Raw genomic sequence first — 23,806 nt, forward strand, 5'->3', positions numbered from 1 at the left:
GTCCAGAAAAGGTTCACAAAGACTCAGAGACCCAGATCAACCCATGCAAGAACCACATTCTTTGGAGAGCACACATTAGTGCCAATCCCTTAAGAAAACCTTCAGCATCATTAACACGTCAAAATCCACACTACATAGAGCTTGGAAATCTGAACGGGTTTCACAAGTACACTGTTTAATTTTCTAAAAAGACCGATGCTCTGAAAATTTCTAGTTTATTCAGGAAATGATAACATGTATATCATAACATCAGAAGTAAAATAATTTATCCCCCAGTAGACCTTAAAGGTTACACTCGATTGCTTACAATTTCGTAAGTTAAAACTTAAGAGGAAGAGGAAGCACTCTGCCAGAACACAGGCGAGACCAATCTTTCACCCACAGAAACAGTCCTGCTTAAATCCATATTTACTGACAAAAGGCTACCATAGAATATTCTGTGCTCTTTAACATCAAATAATACAGAAATAAAACCATAACTCCAACACTGTTCTCAGGCTCTCATTGTCTTGGAATGGAGCTCTAGAAAAGCCCTATTTTTGATGATGTATTGATACCCAGGAGAACTGTTTGGAAGACCTAGGAGACGGGAACCAGAAGCTATTGACAAGCTATTTATTGAACAGTGGAAAGAGAGAGCGGGGTTCTAACTGCAGGACGACAAAACAGATTCTCCATTCCAGTGTCTCCGTAATCCCCGAAGAAAAAACACAATTCCCAGTCTGCGCACTGCGCATTGGCTTGGCAATACAAGCGCCAAACTTGAAACCAGTTTAGAAAACCTGCCGGTTGGTAAACATGAACATCTCAGAACTCCCGCAGCCCAGCCAGTTTTCTTTGTCCTACAGTACCTCTTTAATTCCTATGTGTGTATACAAACAGTACACACCAGTCTATACAGAGAACAGGCTCAATTTCAGAGGCCCCACTTAACAGCCACTGGTATGACAGCACGTAATCATTGTCCTTTTCAAAATAACAGGTCAATGCCAGGAAGAAGGATGCTACACACCGGAAAGCTTGACAGCTATCACATTCCTCAGAGGATTAATGCATTCTTCGCATATAATAATGAAAGCGCTGCATTACAAGATTGGTTTAGGAAATTATAAGTTTGCTCAGGATTTGTAAGCAGTACCAGAGTCTACATATTCCATCATGATAAGGAGCAAACGTCACAGATAACTTCTGATAAATTTAGAGGCAGCAACAGTTATATTTTTTCCCCATGCCACAGTTAATGTAAAATGTTTTGATACAGCAATTTTGAATGGAGGATTAGATTTTTTTAATTTTGCAAAATGATCATAGGTACAGCCTCTCCCTCAGGATTTCAGTGTCAACCAGTGCAACCACAAGTGCAAGAACACCATCCAGGTAAGCAAGAGTGAAAAAAGGAAACTCCAGCTAAACAGAACAACCAAGGACATCATTCTGCTTTGGTGACTGCTCCTCTTGTTTTCCTTGCATTTTAGATCAGCAGATTAATCCCCCGGACAAAGACAAATCAAGCTGACAGCAGTTAATGTCTTCCGTGTTATAGTTTCAATCCAGATTGGGCAGCTGTTCCAACTGCTTTCTAAATTAAATTAAGGCCTATAAATGGCTTTCAATTTCGTATCAAAAACAACAACAAAAACCCCTCAGAGCCAGCACAATGAGGTATATTGAAAGAATGTGATTACTAAACGGTGGTAAGCAGGTGTCAATATGCTCTACAGAGAGGAAATAGAAAGCATTAACCTGTTGTTTCCTTCTGAAGTGCCACAGGCTGTGAGCTCAAGCTTTCAGACCCAGTGTGATCTGCGGCAGGTACAGGGGAACTATTTATTTTCCTGTATACGAGGCAGTGGTTCCACAGCAGAAACCTGACCTACAGCCTGAAAACCTGACTGTCTCTTGACAGTGCATGTTCTTCTGACATTGAACAGCAGAAGTGGGCTCCATGGGGAATCTGGCTTAAAAAGGGATATGAAGGATTATGAAGACGCTGCTGAGCCATTAAAAAAATACGGAAATCCTTAAAGAAAAATGTCCTGCAAAACAAACGGATAATCGGTTGTCTACTGTTGACCCTGCCTGAACATGTAAAAACCATGAAGGACAATTTAACAACCTCACAGCTGAGATCGAGGGGACAGTAGGCGCAGGAATATGTAAGGAGCATCCTAGGGCCAAACCCTCAGTCAAGACAGAAAACAGCGGGGAGTACGCAGGCCACCTGTACTAGCAGTACAGCCCTCTCAGAAACAAAGGCTGATCTTTTAGTGGAGCACACCTGTGTGTCAGAGAACCTTTAGGCTTCTTCCTTACTTGATTTTTATTTTTGCAACGCATCTGAAAGAATTTCTTTACAGAGGCATTGATGCTGTACCCACAAATGTGACAAAACATTCAGACATACTTTTCCATACTACAGAAGAGTTACTTGTACTAACCTAGGTCAAACAATTCAGGCCCTCGAAATGATCAAGCCTTCGCATCAGTTTGGACGCTAATTAAACTGGAATCTGTAACCGCAGCAACAATTCTACAATTCGTTCTGATGGCTTTCAGGCGCAAACCAGCAGAACAACCAGACTGTCATTGTGCACTAATGACCCAAACAACCTTAATATTTCAGATGACTCAAAGCTTGACAAAGGCCCAGGAGTACATTAGCCAACATGGATGCTGAAAGATGTTATCTGACGTGCAGCCACTGCCATCTGCATCTGTGCCCCCACTCCTGCAGCATGTCCATCACACATCAGCAATCAACGGCTCTAAGTAATTACAGCAGAGAACTTAAGTCATGCTAACTTCTTATTACAATGCTTGTTTTTTTAAGGATCACTGGACATTGACAAAATTACACACTCAAGTAAATAAGCACTTCATAAAGAGTGGAGGGGACAGCTCTGTGCTCTCAGCTGAGGCAGTGCGAGGCTGTGCTGCGCTCTGAAGAGGGAGACCAGGTGGCCTCTCTGAACGTCCTCCAGCACCAAGGACAGCTCACACAGCCTCCTCAGGACCCTGCGGTCTTGGATACCCCTGGGCAAAGCTCACTGCTTCTCAAGGCCGTTTAAAAGTGCGTTTGCAAAAGAGCAAGACGTGTTCTGGCCACAAGAACATTCCCTTTATCCTTATTATTGCGATACGCATGCTGACGCAGCTACCCACCTGAACTACAACACAGTTAATCATTTCTTCTCCTTTTAATGTCATTATTCACACACAACACACGCAGCAGAGTGGTCTAGAAAAACAAACCCACCCACTCTTTCTAAACAGGGGCTCTCGCCTCCATGACATGAGATACCTCTTGGAACACAGTGGTCTAGAAAAACAAACCCACACAGCACACAGCGCACAGGTGGTCTGTCAGGCATTTAACACGACAGCTTAAACAAAGGCTAGCAGGGTCAAAGCTCCAAACCCCAACGCCAGGCCTGTGACCGTTCGGATTTTAACAAATCCGAATGTGCCCCCCTTCAAAGAAGCCAATTGCAACGAATTACAGGGGTATTTCGAAATGTGAGGTCAAACAAAATGCGAGTAAAGAAAATGTTTACCAAATAAAAGACAAGTGAAAAAGTAAACTTACGTATGGAGGAGTGTCCAGACTGTCTGTATTCACCACTACAGGTGGAGGATTTGCCTTGAAGAAAAGGAGAAAGAGTCCCAGTTATTTTCTAAATCAGTGCATTCATAGCACTCAACATGAAAGCGCAACATGAATGCAAGACGCAACAAAATGTTCCTGCATACAGAAACATTTCTAATCTGCAAAAATAAAAATAAATCCATTAAAAAATAATACTGCACTTTGGTGAGAATAACTTAACAATACGAAAGAAAATCACATTAAGAACAACTGAAATTTTGTACATACATGGCGTACCATACTGCAAAAAATGCAATGCTGAAGCATGAATGCGTTTAATTCTCCAAGCAAATAATATCTAGTTTCTCCTGGGCTGTTTGTATTAATCTCCTAGTTTCTCAGTGCGTGTCGATTTCTTTCAGCAGAGGCTCGAGCACAAAAACATGGATTTTTCAGGAACCTCTGTATCCGAGTAACAGCTCCACACAAGCGCCCAGTGAAATGGAAAATAAACCAGCAAAAAAAAGACAACAACAAAAAAAAACCTGTGACGCGGGTGGAGAGATGACAGTGGTCTCGGCAGGGACTGGAGAGAGAGGGATCACCGGGATTACCGGAGCGCAGGGAGGGACAGCATCTGTCTGCTGAACAATGGCACGGGGGTCAGAGGTCAAGACGCACAGACGCAGAAAATCAAGAACACATCAACAGGCACAGCACAAAAAAAACACAACACAAAAAACAGGGACGGCAAATGGTGGTGGTTCTGCTGCACTGTAGTGTGTAGCCAGATACACAATTCTGAAAGCACACAACTGCAATGGAGCGGGCTGCCAGACCGCAGCCTGTGCACATCTTGATTTACATGATTCATCTGTCTGAGCATCAGCGGGAGCACTGAGGCAAACCCGTCCTGAAGTGCAAAGCGCTACTCAGGACTGGGACCGTCTTGCATCGGGAATCCATGTGGTTCTGTCTGAGTCATACAGATGAGACGCCTTTTCACATTAACAGGATGCAGAAAAAAAAAACATTTAAATCTTTGTATCCCCATCTAAAAGTCCAAGTCCAGCTTTCCTGCTGTGATCTTCTAATTAAATTCAACTGAATTGCCACCCAGTGAATTAGTTTACTAATGTTTCCTTACAGAGAAGGTCTGTCTTTTTTAACTGCCCCAAATTCTTCACTGTTCTACAGACTTGAAGCAAATTGGAAAGTCTAACAGATTTTTCTAACAGCTTTATTATAGAGTCGCTGTTCTCAGCAGACAGGTAATACGTCAGATTAAAGAAAAATACCTTTTTCCTGTGACTGCCATGCAGTTCTCTCCCAGAATGAGCTAATGGTAAGTTGCCCAGTACTTGGGACAATTAATTTCTTATGAATGTTAAGTGTGATGTTGTTGCCTGTTGAAAGTTGTTAACAGGTTCCAAAGATCACAACTTTAGGATACTTTACTAGAAATGCTTTGCAAAAATAGCTGGACTTTTACATTAGCCTTTACTGTCCATTTCATACCCATTTCAAACACCCTCCCTTTTTTGTCATAATGTTCCAGCCTTCCCAAAACTAGGGTTTCTGCACACTGTCAACATATCTCGTAAGACTTTGAACTACAGGCAGTTGTGCCCTTCTGAACACAGTCTTCACAATGTAGGCAATGAGGTTGAGACATGTGGAAAGGACTTCATTGACAATTAGCTGTCCTGATGAAAAACACTGAGAACAAAATAAATCTGTTATTGGCAAATAATAAGTGCTTAACTGCTCCCAATTAAGTACAGATGTTGGGCAGGAACCTGGGGAAGAAATGACAGAGGAAAAAGAAAATAAAAGGTTTAGGTTACATAACAGATAGCAAAGAGCACCACACCGCTATATGTCAGTTTAACTGTATCACGAGAGGCACAAGGCGATAAGCTCTGTATATTTTGCCAGTGGCACTGCTCCGAGGTAGAGATTTGGTGCTCAAGAGGTCTGAAGTGTGTGGAATTTCTCAGTGACCAGGAGTTCTCCCGCAGTGCATCAGTGTGTGAAGTGCTACACTTCAGAAGGAACCTTGAAGATTATAACCACTATGTACCTCTTCAGTGGAGAGGAGAAAAAATGACACCTGTTTATGAAAAAAAAAGTGGAAGCATGAAAAACACCGCAGGAGCCCTCATCCCTAGTAAACCGAGGAAGAAGCAGATGGCTCAGGTCTTCAGGGCACGCAAGTCTGCACAACACTAAAGGCACGGCAGCAAAGGTAAAAAAATCAAAAATAAGGGAAAAAGCAGCCTTGATTTTAAAATACTTTTGATTCGTTGAAAAGGCACCATGTGTGCCCATTCTAAAGAGGCACAGCAAATAACCTGATTTTTCAGTTTACTCCGAGTTAAAAAATATTGACTAGACAAGAGCTGCCGCATTGATTTTCCTGTTATTAGTCTGTCAAGTAATTCTCATTCCCCTTCCAAGTGTAAAGAAGTTGTGCTTTCTCCAGTATAAAAACAGCTCTGCATTTCACAGGGACCAACAAGTATACAGTACCCTGAATCCATGGCATCTGTGCCAAGGTGAGACAGTTTCACTTATTCTTTGCATAAAACTTTGATCAATCAGAACTCGAGCACCTGCACCCTTCAGTCTCTCAGCTCCAGGACTTAAACCGCCTCCGTCACCGTTACCCTGATTCCTCCTCATGGGAATACCGAGTTTCCCAGCGTCTCCAGTCCCCCCACACGCCTCCTCATGCTCTCTGTTCTGGTGGAGGTTCTCTCCACTGTGCGTTTCTCCGAGCCTGAAAGCAGGTCTGCCCTCGTTGTTCTGCTGGGGGAAAAAAGCTCTTGGAGAGATGGGGCTGGGCAAAAGAGAGCTTGTAAAAACTGAAGACAACTCATTCGAATTCAGGTTTGAGCTGTTGCACGCGAGAACCATTTCTTCTTCAGAGGATGTAGCGGGGAGAGGTTAACCAGAAATCCAGACTGAACATTTGACAATGGTTACAAATAAGGAGCAGGGAATTCGAGCCATCTCGATCTTATGGCTCCATATCAGGGATGCTTTCCTCATAGTTGTACAAACTACACAACTCTGGAAGCTTCCCAGCTCAAATGTGGAGCTCCTCTTCTGCTGCGTAACTTTAAGGTTTCCTAAAGTAGTTTCATACAGTACATACATAATGGGCCATGAGAATACTTCCGCCACTTTCCAAAGTCCACAAAATTCCTAGTCACAGACACTTGGGCATTGAAACCACCTGTACCACAGGCTAGTTAACTGGGCAACATGCATCCCACTGCACACTGTAATAATCTCTCAAAGAGCAGGTGCCAGTGTCCCTCTTCAAAACCTTCCAAAATCCCAGAGGTGGGGCACTTCTGTGAAGACACTATAATCCAGAAACGCACTGCCCAGCCATCACAAAGAAACTTTTTACCTCAACTTCCAATGCTTACACTGCTGTAGTAAATATACAAACTGCCAGCATGATCGTCTGTGTGAAGTGCTGCTCATCACTCAAAGGCAGGTCTGCAGACACGGGTGGGCGTTTGTGTGCTCCATTCCCTGCTTGACGTTTCATTGACTTGCCAGCGTTGTGTAAATTATGATCATGTGCTCCAGGGCTAAATGCACACGAGGTATTTTGAGGAGCTAGTCGGAGGTCGACCTGGGAGTGGACGCGTTTTCTGAAATGTTTAAGTGTCCTCTCATCTCATCAATGAGTCTGCTCATTTTTCCAAGCGCATTTTTAGCCTTATGCAATGTGTTACAGCCCCCAATTCAAGGCGGGAATGTTACAGCTAACATCAGACAAATCTGTTTAACAACGTTTCGAACTCTTTCCGCTCGGCAATCGCCCTGTGGTTTCACGGCTCCTGCAGCCGACAGAGCACAGAGCTGCGCCTGCTCTTCCCCTGCCGCGCTGGGAAACAGCTCTCCAGTCCAGCTCCACGCCAGAGAGCCACAAAACCAACCAGAACCCCAGTAAAGCTCAGCACAGCTCCTGCTGCAAAACAGCAACAACAACACGCTTCTATTTTTCTATTCCAGCTTTGAAAGAAGCTCCAAAACAATGACCAGTTACTGAGACCAAGAACTCGGGACAATCGGTGCTCACGATCATGGTATCACATCCTTTCCTACCGTACATACTTCCCACCAGCAGCTGCACAGCAAATCAGGCTTTTAATTTCTCATTTTCTCCAGACCAGTTGCTGAGACTCAAGCACACTGCGTGTGCAGTTCGCATGCAGCTCAGGTGCCTGCCAGCACACACAGGGCTCTGCTCTGTATTTCACACACATTGATCAGGTCCCATTGCGCAGACATGCTGCACTTGGGCACCGTCGACCTGTCTGCCGGCGCAGTGCTGCCTTGCAGAGAGAGGCAGAGAGAAGAGCTTTTAGTTAAGTGCTCCCAAAAAAAAGGCAAGAGGCAAGATCAAAGACAAATTAAGTCGAGCTGCTGCACTTAACCCCATGAGACATTTTTGTAGAATCAAAGAATTCGCTGCCTCATGCCTCCACTTTAAAAAGCCTTTTAAAAAACCAAAGCCTGCGAAGGCATGGAGGGGACCACAGAGTGGGGACACTAAAATTAGCACTAATCAATACAAATGACTAGAGGGCTTCTCTCGCATTCAGTTTACACTTTCAACTATTACTGAAGTAGAAAGAACAGAAATAAAAGGCAGAACAAGCACAACACAGATATCTGAGGATTTTTACCTTCGAATCAATACTATGGTAACAAAAAAGACTGCTATGCCAACAAGACACTGATTTTATGATTTGCATCCCTCCTTACTCGCAGGAAAATGGCAAGTATGTTGAACGCCTTAAATAAAATATTAACTTCACACGGAAGACTATTTGCAGGAATAGGCAGGTGCTTTATCTGCAGAAATTAACATAGAAGGAAATGCTCAGAGTTTCTGCACACACTTCTGAGCTCCAGAACAGCCATTCAGACATGCCGTATCCTAAAACGGCCAATCATCAGCACCGATTTGTTCATTCCCATCCTAATCAGCAAGCTCTTAAATTTAAGCTAATCAAAACAATACATCTTGTCTCCCACGTCTCCAAAATCAGAGCCACCTCTTCCTTTCTGTCTGCTCAGAGGTTAACGATGGCACTTCAGATTCTTCTTTAAGTTTCTATCATGGAGGTACGGTTACAAAACTCACTGCCCAGTTCTAGGATTCTCCCTTTCACGACCCCCGCATTCATTTAAAATTCCTTCTTAACCCAACGTTTTCTTTCGCTTAAAAAAAAAACAAAAAACAGCAAAACGAAACCACCACAACATCCCCACTGACTAAACTCGGCATGCAGACTGCTTCTACAGAACAGCAGTGCGCAGGAGGTCTGCCGCTGTCTCACTGCCACACACGCTGGGAGGGCTCCTGCAGCCAACACCACATACCTTCTCACAAGACAGAGCGCTCCAGGAGCTGTCTGACCACCAGCTGCCAGTTGCTTTGACTTTGGCTGTGCTTTTGGTGGGGCTCTTTTTGACACTGTCGCGCAGGTTAGTGAACTTCCCGCGGGGTTTGGAGGAGGCCGGCAGGGTGCAGGAGCTGTAGTGCCTGAGCGCGCCCGGGGAGGGACGGTGGCTCTGCTGCTGCTGCTTCTGCAGAGCGTGCGTCTGAGGATACGGCAGCCGGGGAGGCAGCCCGGGGTGCCCACACAGCTGAGCCATGCCCCCCACGCCTTCGCAGCCCTCTGCGGCCCCACAGCAGTCACGGCTGTGGTAGTAAGTGGTCATTTCGCAGGCGCTGGGGTGGGGGGGGGGGGGGGAGCGGAAAAAAGCCGGAGACGTCTGAAATTCCCAGGCAGGAGCCAACAGCAGGAGAAAAACCCCACAAATTTGATTTCTGTGCCGTTTTACCTCTGGAATTGAGCTGCTCTGCTTTTGTAGCGTGCCGGTAAGCAAAAGAACAGAGAGGAACTAAATCCGCTCCAGCCCCCTCTCTCTCTCTCTGCTGTTTGCACGCGCGCTCTCTCTCAACCCCCCAGCTCTCTTGCCAATTAATGAGCTCCAATGGGCACTGCACATGACAGCACACAGTCTCTTTCAGGCATGAATAATCAATGCACTGAGCTGATTCCAATATGGGCTGCCAACATTATCATTGGGATTCGCACATGAGGATTTTTTGTGCGTTTGGAAGGAGGGGGAGGGCAACGTATCTATATTCCTGGACTTGCAGAGACATTTTTACCACGTATGGAGATCTTCTGCAAGTTTAAGTTGGAAAGAGACTGAACCTCCACCAGCTGTCTAGAGTGTGGTCCGCCCTCAGGAATCCTTCCCCCAGCCTGAGGTCTCACGCCTGTCAGTCGCGTTGCTACAATGTACGTGGGAGGGCGCTCATTTGCACCGTGTGCTCCCCAAGTCAATACTGTGTTTCATTTGCAGCAGTCTGGCATCTACAAAGGTGGACAGCAGCACATTGATTTTGCCGAGTGCTGAAGCCCTCTGGCCCAGTGTCACAGCAACAAGGCAAGTCTTAGCTCGACGCTGCCTTGTTCAAGTGTTAAGATGCTGAGCGTTCATGATAATGGCCTTAACACATTCATTTTTGTATTATGCACGGTGTGCATTTTTCAATGAGAAAGGGTAAATGCAAGAGGTAAGTGCTTTTGTTGCTCAAAAATCAGGACATCAAAGAAGCCACAATTGGGGAGTGCAATGTCCAGTATCAGCTGCCAAACATTCAACTCTATAGCACCGCAGGACACTGAAAGGTTACTCAGAACACAGTAAAACAGAAATCCTTTTAGTTATACCAATAAAATAATCTTCTTTCAAAGGGTAAATATTATCATGCAGGCACGAGGGAGAACCGACTTAATACTTTTATGATGGGGATTTAATTAGCCTGCTGGGATCTGGCCCCATTAAAAATGCATGGGCAGAGATTTGTGTGTTTTTGTATTTGAACTAAACTGAGATGATCCTCTTGATGCGGGACTCACGCCTCTTGGATGCAATTAAAAATATTTTAAGATCGATGTTCAGAACAGCTCGCTCTCCTTCCTGCTGGGCTCCCTGGCTTCTCTTTCGCATGTTTTGATTTCGGGTTGGAGGCCAGCTTTTCCGCAGGAAACACGGGACGCGGAGCTCAGCGTTCTGGAGGGGCGAGCTGCTCACGCACCTCTCCGGAGCTCCAGGGTTGGTCAATTTCAGCCACCTGCATCATACGAACCGCGCCTGGGGCTGCGTCACAGCTGCATCGTCTCCATTTCAAGCCTAGACTTCCAGGAGAAAACTCGTCAGCAGTACTTGAGTAAATAGTAACTAAGTCCAATTATAATAACATGTATAATAGTTTAAAGGAACAAGTAATAGGTTTATTCCATGCTGAAAAAAAGAAGAAAGAGAACAACGTTTCGGCCGTGGAGCCTTCTTCAGAAGAAGGCTCCACGGCCGAAACGTTGTGTTCTCTTTCTTCTTTTTTTTAAGCATGGAATAAACCTATTACTTGTTCCTTTGCAGCCTACGCATGCTGACACAGCTCCCCACCTGAACTATAATAGCTTAATATGTATATTGGTCTAATCCAATGTCATTTGTCCTGTGTCTTCTATTCTGGACCCACGGGACCTCCTTGTAGTCAAGCCGCAACATCAGATGTTTGACTTACGCGGACATCGGCCAACCAGCCTTCTCGGTTTTAACCCGTCTGCTCGCCGACATACTTCCCATTTCACGCCACGTCAACGAATGACCAGGAGATATATAAAATGACTCTTAACACATTGAAATTGAACACTTTGTGTTCTTCGGAATACAGAAGCAGTAGTCCTACTTTCAGCCGGTCCTGTGCCTTTTGCGCCCAGAAATCAAATAACGCCGCACACCTCAGCACTACCGTCAAGTTTACACGAAGCCAGACGCCATGGAGAATAAGCCTGTACACATTTTAGTCTCAAACCATTGAATGGAAAAGGCGGAACAGAACAACAGCATTTAAAAACACATTTTCTATGTGTGATTAACATCAAATGGATATCCAGATGGCTGAGTGACGCTCCAAGGAATCTGCTCCGGAATTCTCTTCGGTAGAACAGTATTTCAGAAATGGTCTAAAGAAAGCCCAGAAAAAAAATACTACACAGATAGTGCTGCTATGTTCTTGGAACCTCAAGCAAAGCCAAGGCCACAATGCTACAACCCACACATAATGGACCTCAATCCAAACTCATTTCAAAGTAAGGAGGGTCCACAGAGAAACAGGCTTCCATTCCATTACCTAAGAACCAGAACGAACGATCAGCAACTTAATACATATTAAATATGCATTGCTAACAAGAAAAGCTATAAAATATTTATCTGACCCTTAATATTTCTGTACAAAATGATGCATTCCTTTGACATATAAGGACATATACTGTCTTTATTAAAGGAATCCTTCTTAATATCATTAGTAATGCATCTCTGGCACAACACCAGTGTACACAAATATTTGCAAAAGATGATCACAGCAAAAAAAACATAATACACTGCAAATGTGCGCAAGTAATTAAGCTTTCTTGGCTAAGCTGCAACAAGGGAAAACAAAGCCTTTTGCCAATAGTGCAGAAATGAAATCAATTAACATTCTGTGGTCATGCTGCACATCTTTGAAATGCAAAGAAATGAGGCATAACCAGCCATCCAAGATGATCCTGCAGAACGCACTCTCCGACATGAATAAACATACGAACAGAGCTCTCGGCACTTTCCCTAGAAAACGCAAATCTGTGAAATACAATCGCAAGGCTTTCACAATGAACATCAAATCATGCCGTAATACCCCTCTGTAAAGCCCCGGCACCGCGTGTGTTAAGGGGGGGGACCCCCCGGCCGCCCAGCACGTATGTGACACGCAGTCGCAAGCCATCCCGGTTCTCCATGGGTGTGCCCAGCGGGTCCGCGGTCATGTGAAATTAATTTTCGAGTGCTTTAATGAGCCTGTAACCTGATTAGATATATTACTGTAAGGTATTAAAAGGCTATGGGAGGTTCCAGGGTTGGTTACATGATGGGAGCTACAGTCTGCGTCTACTGGGTTCCACCACGATCAGAACAAACTGCCTGTTTTGGAGTGATCAAAAAGAGAAATCCCCTGCAGAAGAACGTGTGCTTTTCGTGTGTGAATACAACGTGCAGAAATGGGTACCGTGTACTGGAGTGCACTAATTATTGGCTATTTTGGAGATAAATCATCAGGTGTAATTGCCGTCTTGTGGAAGCAGGTCAGCTGTTTGAGAAAGGGTCTACGTGTTCAGAATGCGATTTTCTGTCAGGCCCTTTTTGCCTGCTTATTCTTATTTGTGAAGGACATACATCTTGTGGCTTCTGCACCTCTGAATAAAAATAAATCCCATGAACCTTTCTGCTGCCCTGTTGGATATGATTTTCCTGTGGTTAAAGGACGTGACCCCAGTCAACCCTAGGGCACTGTGTGATAAATATTCTACACAGAACAAGGAGACCAACAGCCATGGGAAAATGCAACACGAGCAGGCAATGTTATACCACACTGTGTGCCTTCATCCCTCATGTGGAGCTGCGCTCAACCCTGTGGGGCTGCTGTCACCACACCCTGTAAAGAAACCCTGGTACAACGCTCAGCCATGGAGGAATACTCATTGTGAATATACTGGTCAATAATGCGCTCCCACGGGCTAAATGGTTCTACACAGGACCCTGTGTGGAGGGTTCAGGACCACAAGATCACAGCACAACAATGCTGCGCTGGAGAAGTCAGTCACTTCACACTCAAGAATATAAGATCGATTCCCTACAAATGGAGACCTCTCAGCTCTTGTAGTCTGTTCCGTAGGAAGATTCAGGCTTGGAACTGGTGTGCCAAGTTCATGCACCACAACGACGGCCACTGAAGTTGAGTGAACAAGGAGGGTGACTCGAGACTATTTCCGACAGATTTTACACTCTACTAAGACTGAATCTCAGTTAATTAACATACTGTGTAAAATCCCCAGTCATCAATCCTACCACCACAGCTGTTTCTAAATGCCCACAAACCCCGCCACGCTGCTTATACAGCATTGCCACAGTGCCAGCACAACTCCCCTTGTACTGCACGGAGCAATCAACCTAATTACTCAGCCTTTTCAGAGGAATTTCTCAAAGGAAACAGGCAACAACAGCACCAGTCTGCCCTTTGGTTGCTCTGCCCAGTCTGGCTTGCAGAAACGTGTTTGCTGGAGTAAATAAAGCAAGGTAATGGGAAAGTACAAAGGCACAGAGCTGGGAGAGCACCTAGTGCAGCAGGCTTTCTGGGTCACTCTTAGACCTCCTGTTTTAACAGTGTCCACCACCGCAGAACCAGTTCACCTAAGAAATCTCTTTTGGAGACCAGTCGGAACGGAAATACCGGCATTAGCTGCTAACACAATAAAAAAAAAACTACAGTGAGCAATGACGAAAAACGTTTCCGCCTAGTGCAGCTGCCGCCCCCTGCGCTGCGCGAACTGCTCGTGATCCGTCTCTCGGATGGAAACGAAAGCCGCCACTGCCATCTACAGGCTGTCCACGGGTGGCGCTTCTCCGCACACCGGCCTCCTCCTGCCCACGTCGCACGGACGAGCTGGTTTAACAGGTTTAAAGCTGTAAGTGCTTTCACTGTCGCAGGAACCTGCCTCACACCAGTAATCTCCCCTCAAAACAGTATAATTAAAATTGTATTCATTGTGTTCTTCTGTGAATCAAGAGCTTTCAGTCATTATGCAAAATGAACTCCTCAAAACCTGGGCCCTGGGCCGTGGGGAAGAAACCTAACAGTTATTCACTGTATTTTTTTTAATCAAAACTAGCAGGCACCAATGCAAGTTTCTTTTTTTTTAATGCATGTTCATGTACGTATAGTACGTTAATTTAGGACTTTCCCAATCTTGCAAGAGCTCCTGTAGCATGCCAGGACCCTGCAGTACCGAGACCCGAGAGACCTCGTTAGACGGCATCTGTGCAGACGTACGGGTGACATTTGGTTTGCCCATAGTACAGCCCAGGGGAGGAAACTCACGAGGGAGAGAGTCTTCCAGGCATTCTTAAGCATTCTTAACTTCATGGCTGCAGACACCGCCCAAGGACTGTGTAACAGGTCACAGTACAGCGATGAATTTTCTACTTCTGGGTCCCCATTAACTGTTTTTGTATGTCAATTTCCTGCTTTGGCTTTGCGTTCCACTACTCTTCACACTGAAGCAAACGCCGTGTTGGTAAAATGGCCCTGAATGGTTTTCAGACTCGGGAGAAAAGGACAGTTTGCAGATTTGCGCCGTCACTGCGTCAGCTGGCAAAAGACGGAGCAAAACTGAACACTCAAAATCCTCAGCAAAAAAGACATCCCTATTACTTTAGCTGTTTTTTTTTTTAAATGTCCGTTCAGGTTTTGGAAAAGCCCACAATTTGACAGTCTAGAATGTTAAATATCCACAAACTTTTCAATGTGGTGGAAAGGGACTGTACCGGCAGCGTCTCGCAGACTGAGGGTGCTCACACTCTGAAGGGGCACTGTGGGAGCAGCAGACCTGAAGAAGGCTCTACAGCCAAAACGCTGCATTTCTCCTTTCTACTTTTCAGCACGGAATTAACCTTTACTTGTAACTTTGCAGCTCACACACGCTGACGCAGCTCCCCACCGGGACATAAGTGCAATTAGTATGAAGCGTTTGCTTTTGTATATGTGCTTGTACACCAGCCCCCAAGGACAGAGCCGAGGGCAGCGATGTGTATTTAAGAAAGCCCCTGAAACAGAGGAGTGCCTCACGTGCTCCGCTCAGCCATTACCAACATGCATTCATTTGGCTTTTTTCAGCAGAGGCTGACGTCCAGAGAAACGGTAAATCCCACAGATAAAAAGAAAAAAAAGGGCTATAGCATCACGTGACCAAATTATCTCAGTTGACTATCTCCACGGCAATGCCATGGCAACCATTGAAGCAGCATTAGGAGATTCTTCTCCATGACAACCCAGGGCCGTGGTACAGGAGCCGACGTTCTCAAGGCAACGAGACAGTGTAAAACATTAAAAGCTTCAGCCGGCAGAACAAGGCATCAGACAGCTCTAAAATCCAAGAGCTCCTATTTCTTGTGCGTATAGTTTTTTTTTTTAAATGATAAACTGTTAGTATCAGCTAAGAAGCCCTTCAGCGGTATTTTTATTTTAAATATTTATGACATGGTAGTTCACCTTCACAAAAGGTTCTGGGGGCCTCCCGAGTCCTGGACTGGCGAGGCCGCTCTCCCACGCGCAAGCTGAGCTCTGTGGCCACGGGTTCGAGCCCGGGCAAACACGAGCAGGAGGAGGAGCCTGCGGTGAGGGGATCAGTGCTGTGAGTGCAGACGTGACAAATGGGACCCAGGGAAGCTGCTGGTCAGATGCTCCTTTGCTCACAGGCCAGAAGCTGGTGACTGGATCAGACTGCTCCACACCTCTCAGAGGACTGGGCGGCAGCTGGAGCCTCATCTTCACTGCACGAGCGACAAGCACTCAAAACACCCCTTCCTCCCCTTGCTGTGCCGACGGCCCCTAGCAGCTGATCGAGGCACGTAACCCCGTTTCAAAAGGCCCACCAAATGAAACGACTGTCTCAGGTCTCGGGGAGGGAGACACACAGTGCATCTAGCGAAGAGAGACGGGAAGTTACACCAATCTCAGTCGGCAGGCAGAAATGACCTGTTGACCGTTTGAACAGGGTAGCTGGGGGACATGTTCAACAGCAAAACATCACCCCGTCAGAGATCAAGAACAGCACCAATGCACAACGACTTATAGGGGGCTTGCCACACAAAGACAATGAAGAAAGCAAGGTCAATTGAAGAAGACAAAACCTTGACAGGCTGCGTCTCTGGACTGTCATTCACATAAAAGAGCCAGTAAAATGAGCACACCACATTGAGCCAATGACCCGGCTCGTCACTCCCTTGTCAGGGCGGCTGTCGAATCCAGTTAACAGGCCACTGATATCCGATCGTCTCAGCTGACTGCTACTACTGGAAGGAGAGATCTTAACACGGAGGTGGTTAACTTTCCTCTCTCTCACTTTCCTCGGGTTGCTAAGAGGAGAACTGGAGCCAGGTATCTTTCAACAGATCCGCAGTACAGGGGGATCTGAGGAGCTCCACCTGCAGGCATCTGACCACTCAGAGGGAAACTTCAGGCTGCCACTGCCTCGTCTCCAGTGAAGAAGAAATAATACAAGGAAGCCTCTTCTATAGCTACAGGGCAGCGGAGAAACGACAGGCACTTAGTCGCTCTGGAGCTGCGAGCCCAGCGCAGGCCGAACCCGGGTTGAGACTGGGCTGCTCTGCGGGCCGTGACGGCTCCCGTGGAGTGCACACCAGGGTGGGAGGGGCTGGGCCTGACCGCCACCTGCGCTGCTGGCGAACAGCTTGCCTGGCCTTGGTCAGCGTGAGCCACATGGGCCACCTGTGCAACATGGCCTTGGCCACGATGTCCCGGGACTCGCAGGAGGACGGCAGACGGACCCGAGAGCACACGTTTCAGAGGCTCTCGTTCCTCTTCCTGTGCTGCATCGGTGGGGGGGGGGGGGGTTGGGGGGGGCTCTACATAAAGAGATCAGATACAACATGCTCTCATTTTATTTTCTGTCATTTATTTATCATTTTAGAGGCTTTGCAATACATTCATCAAGGCGGTGGGAGCAAGTTTTACAGCACCAGAGCTCACACCTCTTCATTTAGTTTAAAAAAAAAACAGCCCAATGATCCAGGACTCCAAGTGTAGTCCCTCTTACTGAGAGGCTTCCACTCCAGGAGAGCAGCAGCGGTCATCCGATGGGACTTTCACAAGATACCAAAATTAAACGCCTTTCCTCACCACACCTAAAATGTCCCGTTTTTCTCAATAACTGGCCCAGGTGCTGCGGCTTCTGTTTTTAACAAGGAGAACTAAGCTGTCAGTTTGGTCTGGATTGATCTTAACTTCCCTCTGCATGACCCTTTCATTTCATGCACCGAACACGACACATGGAGAGCAAATACGAAATACTTCAGTACAACTACTCAACAGAGCTCAAGAGAAATTCCCTATTTCAGCCTGGGCAGGTCAGGGGTGCATGAACAGTATAATTTGTGAATACTGTACTATTCACAAATTGGATGTGCATTACCCTCACATGCAGAAAATGCAGCAGCTGCTTTGTAAAGCAAGATGGCAACTTCATATCAGTTTAGTCTCAGTGAAACAGTCCTCTTTGCCCCAGCAGAACAAGAGACGTAAGGAGGACTCAAATCCAAGTCCCCGTAGGTGTCTGCTCAATAGAATAGCACCGAGGGCAGGAAAACTAAAACAGAAGATGCAAACGTTCAGCAGTTCTGTAAGTCCACAGCATAACATAGAAGGCATCGCCAAAACCAATGTGTTGAAGGCACTTACATTCCATCCAAAACACCTGACTTTTTAAAGTAAAATCACTAAGATTGTGCTGTCATGGAACACTCTGCACACAAGGTCTATGAACCTTATCTATCTAAATCTTCTTCAAGCGAGAACATGGCTCAATGCTCCTTATCTTGAACATCCACTACACACACCTAAGCCAGAATCTGCATCACGTACAAAACCTGCTAAGGAGACTGAAGGGACGCCTCCTCAGTCTCTGTCTGGGCTCATTTCGCCAGCTCCTAAATGGTGACGTAAACCTTGGGTACACAGCTGCAGAGCAGAGCGAGTGTGCAGTGCTTCCACTCAGCTTGCCTGCATCCAGTGTGATCCACTTCCCAGAGCCCAGAGAACCTGCTCGTGTGAACACAGCTCCCGAGACGCGGCTCAGTCCTTCAGGTAAATGGCACAAAGCAACACCTGGACAGTGTGACCCGTCTCTGTTCTCGGGGCCAAGCGGCAGACTCCAAACGAACCTGTGGACCGAGACAGCTGTCACGCGTGTCCCATACATTATTAAAAGGTGTAATAGAAGGGAGATTGTGCTCAGGCTGCCCCCAATTTCATATGCACAGCTTTGCATTTTGCATACTGTAGCTGGTTACTAGCACACAATTCAATAGTCACCATGGTGAAGCTATTCAGCCAGAACAAGTACTGTCAGACCGTTAGCCCCAATATCAGCTGCTCAATGCGATTAAGGATCTTCTTTATTGTCTTAATTTGATTGCATAATTTATTTTATTCAGGGCACTGACAAAGTCAATCCAATGGGCTTCTTGAGCAGCTAGATGCATTAGAACTACACAGCCCATTGGTAAAACCTCACTGGTGTACTGCATACAATTCTGCTCACCAAGATTAAAAAAGAGTGAAAAAAAAGTCAGGGCACCTTGATTAATTAACAGTGAAAATGAAGGGCCTTGAGATTAATACTGTGGAACTCAGAACCTAAGAGAGAAAACTGCCATACATTTCAAACCCAGTTCAATGTCCTCTTCATGAAAGGATTCAACCTAACGAACGTTAATATCACATTTAGTCAGCAGGTTTAAAATCGATGCATCCCTTTTCCAACAAATTCATATTTTGTCCCCCACCTTCTTCAAATCACTTCCATTAGCTTGAAGCCTTAAGACGAGTGCTATCCCAGGAGCCCCCAAGCTGATGAATTATTCGGCACTCAAAGTACAAAGTGAAGAAGCACACTCTGCTTAGCGTCACTTCCAATTACATTCTTCGCCACAGCAAACCCCCAACACCACTGCCATCACAGAGGAAGTAAAGCACCTAAAAGGAAAACATTACTGGAAAAAAACAAAGCCAGGCAACTCCCCGCATTCTTTCACACTGCCCAAAGCAGGTAGCAACTGTAGGGGTGTAAGAGTCAAATTTCCCCCTGGCCTTTACCAGCCATGGCCTCCTAATAACCCCCGTCTCTGAACGGGCTTCATCACTCTGCTCTCCTCCCCACTGAGAGCTGGTGTGTGGGGAGCGGACTGGAGCATCATCCAGGTGGGGCTGCACACTGGTGATGGTGGAGGGGATCCCCATTACCTGCAAAGCGCTCTGAGTGGAGTGTCCAGTAACGAATTACATATGCGTGCTTATCATCACTATTAAATAATTATAATAGGAGTGCATTCTGTCAGCACCAGGCTAATGCTCTCCAAGTTCTCATACTTCACAAACATGTCTCAATATTCCTTCCAGGATAGGATTTCACCATTAGGCTCAACCAGAGAAAAGACATTAGCAGCCTTTACCATCATAAACAAGACAGGTTTCTATTCTTCCTCTCCAGTACAAAGGAGGAAACGCAGCAACGGTCGAATAACTGTATTCTTTCTGTGGTGCAGCAGGAGTTTTCACGCATATCTTGTTAAGCAATCCGTGCATTTACTCAAAGAAAATAAAAAAGCACCCGACACCCCCAACAAGAAGAAAGGACAGTGCTGTGAGGCAGGGATCCATCAAGGCTGGATGAACGGATCTACATTAGGAAAATGCCTCTTAAAAATTCCTTGGATGCTTTAATTGTTTCCCCCAAGAGCTTGGTATGAGTTCATGGGTAAGCACTGCGGCATTTAGTGGTGCTGCCTCTCAGCTCCAGGGTCCTGGGTTCCACTCCAGCCTGGGATGCACTAGCCATGGGACTACAGAAAAATGAAACCAAGTCAGACAAGTGGGCCCAATGCCTTCCTCCCCTCATCTGCCCTTACTGGTGCTTTGTGATTTCATATTTGTTTCTAAATGCCATTTCCCCCCCTCAATAAGAAATGTGAAAATTGCACAGGTGTCATTCAGCGCATCGGTACTGTAAGGCTTGGGGAAAGAAAGAAAGAATAAAAGAATCCTATACTGTAACCAGTGTCAGAGTCCTGGCTGTGTGAAGCAGGGATTATGTTAAAACCTTTTGTTGAAGCATCAGCCCTGTCTCTATTTTCAGGACATGACCCTTTCACTGGTGTGCCGATACCATACACAGTTATTGACCTCAGTGCTGAAGGTCAGGCCCTTTCATGCCAAACAAAACAGTATTTTGCTGTTGTTCGAGCGGTGGGTTTTTTAGAGCTCTGCGCCACATGCTGCTCTTGTGAGTATGTTCACAGGCATTCCCAAATGCTCTAAACTGCTGTAATTCACCGACACCGGGACCAAACCGCCCGTGCATCTAGTCAGCCTGAAAAAAGAAAAAAAAAACTTCTTCAAATCAGCAAAGTAACGTGGGAACCAAATAATTCACCCCGTTATCCTGCTGGAACCACACAGCTGCCAACTTCCAGATCCTCAGTGGACTCTGCAGCTGGTCGCTTTCGATCTGCGATAGCATACCGTACCGTTTCACGCAGGAACAAGACCCCGGAGTTAATGATCATTTCTTCTGTTTCTCAGACAAAAGTACACATAAATTCAATAAACTGAATCACAAATTGTTAATTGTTAGGCTAGCAGCATTGAAAAGCATTACTTGCTGACTTGTGTACTGAAGAACTACCTCACTTTGGAACTTCTGTCCTCTCGTCTTCCATCAATATGTAATGAAATAAAATTGGCACACGTGAAACTTAATCCTCCACTACAGCAGCACCTATTTAGGCTAAGCACATGTGGAGAAGGCAATTAAAAGCTAACAATGGGCGGTGTACTCTTACACACCTAGGGGCTCACTGGCCAGAATGTGCTCAGTGCTCTGTGGAGGATTTGAACAAAGCTGAGAACTTTCTGATCGATTAGACTGTTCTGGGAAAAGCAAGAGAAAAAAAAGAGAGGTCTCCCAAGGGATCAGGTCACATCTCCTGGCTTGCGAAGAGTGCAGGTTAGGAACTGTAGATGGATGGGGGCTACTACAGGCCTTGAAAATCACACTTATCAGAAACCTGACAAGAGTGCAGCAGGAGGCTGCTTCCCCACTGCATCTCTGCTGCAGCTTTCCTAGAAAGATGCTTGTTTTAGAATGCATACCATTAAACTAGAAGATTATAAAAACGTATCATTTCCCAGGGCTGACTTAACTAAGCAATAGCAAGGCAAACAGCAGGTGGTACTGTCTGCAGCTGTGCAAAATAAGAAAATCTGCACCCAAGGAAGAACAAACACTTCCACATTTCACTGGATATCAGAAACAGTGCGCAGCAGTTTTAATAAAAAATGATGCCGTCACCGATGTTAATATACACTCAATACGAGCGTAAATTAATCTAAATTAAGCGTAAAACATCTTTTTTTTTTAAACTGCATTCCAATCATGTTCCCTGTGACAGACAGTGCCTGGATAAAACGAAAATCCAGTCTTGCTACAAACTCAATTTAAACTTGCAAACAGGAATATTTTACAAAACTTTTCATATGATCTATTTTACTGCGTTGCTAACATATTACTTTACTACTTCAGTAAGTAAAATATTACTTTAGCTTAAATCACATATTTATGGGGGAAAAGTCCAAATCCAAGATTCTCCCCCCATGCAACACTAGAAGCAAGAACACCTCTTTAAACAGAGAAACGGCAGGTTCCCAAAACCCAAATGTGCCTTTACAACCTGTTGGCAACCTTTCCAAATGACTGGAAGCACAAACACCAGAGAGGATTATTTGCCCCCATTTTTGCAGCCACCACCAAAAACTATTAACAGGCAAAAAGGCTGTCAAAAAGAGACAGGAAAGGACAAGTCCACATAGATGCAGACAGGCAAACTGCAAGACTGCGAGAGAAAGGGCTGAACTTCGGTCCACTAGCAGGGCTGCTGACCGCCAGGCAGGGGAAGGAGCACAACACGCAGAAGCAGGTGTGGCGCGTTACCTGGGCAGAGGCGGCCCCCGCGGTGATGCAGTCCATGAGCCCGTGGCGCCGGGTGAAGAACGCCACGATCTGCTGCCAGCGCGAGGGCTGGGCCCGGAGCTCCTCCGCGGAGCCGCGCTTCGCCCACTGCTTCTGCTTGTGCCCCGCAGAGGCGTGGCCCGAGGCGCCGCTGCCCCTGCCGCCCCGCGGGTACAGGACGGTGTTGTTGCCGAAGATGTAATTCATCTCTGCGGCGGGCGACGGCGCGAGGCTGAGCCAGCTGCCGGGCGGGTCGCCGGCCGACCAGGAGCTCCAGCTTAGGTTACAGCAGCCCCTCCGGAGTCGCCGCGGCGGGGGGAGGCAGGAGCTCGTGAGCTGCAGCAGCAGCGGCGGCCATGCCCCCTCACGCGCGCCGAGAAGCGGGCTCGGGCTGCTCCCTCACTGTCCACATGCCCTGCGCCTGACACAGACAGCGGTCCCAGCAACTTCCCGCGCCCTCCCCGGCCCCAGCCTTGTGCCGCTGCTCTACTGTTCGCGGAAAACTAAATAGCCGGAAAGCCAGGAAGTGAGGTCAATTAGCAGGTGGGATGCTGCAGACATTGGACTAGCAGGATCTCTGGGGTTTCTTAATCTAATGTGCTCGGGTAAGGGAAAACCAGCAGGCGAATTACCAGGTCTCAATCACTGCTCTTCTTAAAAGCGGAAGAAAGATCCCCACACGCATTAAATATAAATGCAGAATCCAAGAGGGGCAGCACTCTGACGACGTGTTGGTGCTCTCTCTTTCGTGTTCTGAAAAGCGCTTAATTGTATTTGAAGTCATTAGTCCAACACGGGCATTTTGAAATGCAGGCTCTCTCGCAGTGCTACTGATTTCGACGCATTACAGAGATCTAATTCTGCTCGCTTTTTTATTTTAACCTTCGCACCCCCCCACTCCCCCCCAAATCCCCGGTTCCCACCTCCCTGGAAGAGCCAAGAAGCAGCAAGACCTAACGGCTGCTCAGGCAGGCACCGATATTCCTGAGAGCTGGTGAAGAAGACACAACAGAAGCGGCCACAGACCGGGAAGTGCCAAACGCAGCGCGAGCACCTCGCTCTGAATTATCAGGTAACGTGTAGAGGTCTATATCCCCCCAGGTGCGGAGCTGTCCTTGGGGGCCACTATCACCACTTCCTCCTCGGCGTCTCGGGCGGGTTTCTCAAGAGGAGACGTGGCCGTCTCTGCTCAGGAAGGGAGAAGACGCACGAATCAGAGAGGAACTGCGAAAGATGCTGCACCCCCGCCACCCCCGTCCGCCTCTCCTACCCAGCTTCGCACACAGCCTGAAATATTCAGGGAGGTTCTTCATCTAAGGTAAAAAAAAAAAAAAAAAGATCAGCTTGTACTTGTTCTCGAATGATGCAATATTTGCATGACTCCCCTGACAGCAGGGATCCGAGACGTCAATCAGCAAGAAAGCTGAAATGCTGCTGCCATTTCAGTGCCTCTTTCAGGAAGAAAAAAGCAAAGCGTACCTCAGTCTTACGG

General features: G+C 46.4%; 1 protein-coding gene across 30 annotated transcripts in view; it reads right to left on the bottom strand.

Moving 5' to 3' along the window:
* Positions 1-23,806, bottom strand: part of dlg1a (discs large MAGUK scaffold protein 1a) — a 173,168-nt gene that overhangs the window by 53,829 nt on the left and 95,533 nt on the right. For 15 of the 30 annotated variants that reach the window (XM_088621067.1, XM_088621015.1, XM_088621058.1 and 12 more), the window contains one exon: positions 3,587-3,640. In XM_088621067.1, the coding sequence (XP_088477193.1) occupies positions 3,587-3,640 (54 nt within the window). Of the gene's footprint in view, positions 1-3,586; positions 3,641-4,131; positions 4,231-8,998; positions 9,356-22,296; positions 23,177-23,806 lie in introns of those variants that run through there. The other 15 variants (XM_088621248.1, XM_088621032.1, XM_088621024.1 and 12 more) reach the window with 5 other exon arrangements.

This window comes from Lepisosteus platostomus, chromosome 2, assembly GCF_059453375.1.
Source record: "Lepisosteus platostomus isolate fLepPlt1 chromosome 2, fLepPlt1.hap1, whole genome shotgun sequence".
Taxonomy (NCBI): Eukaryota; Metazoa; Chordata; class Actinopteri; order Semionotiformes; family Lepisosteidae; genus Lepisosteus; species Lepisosteus platostomus.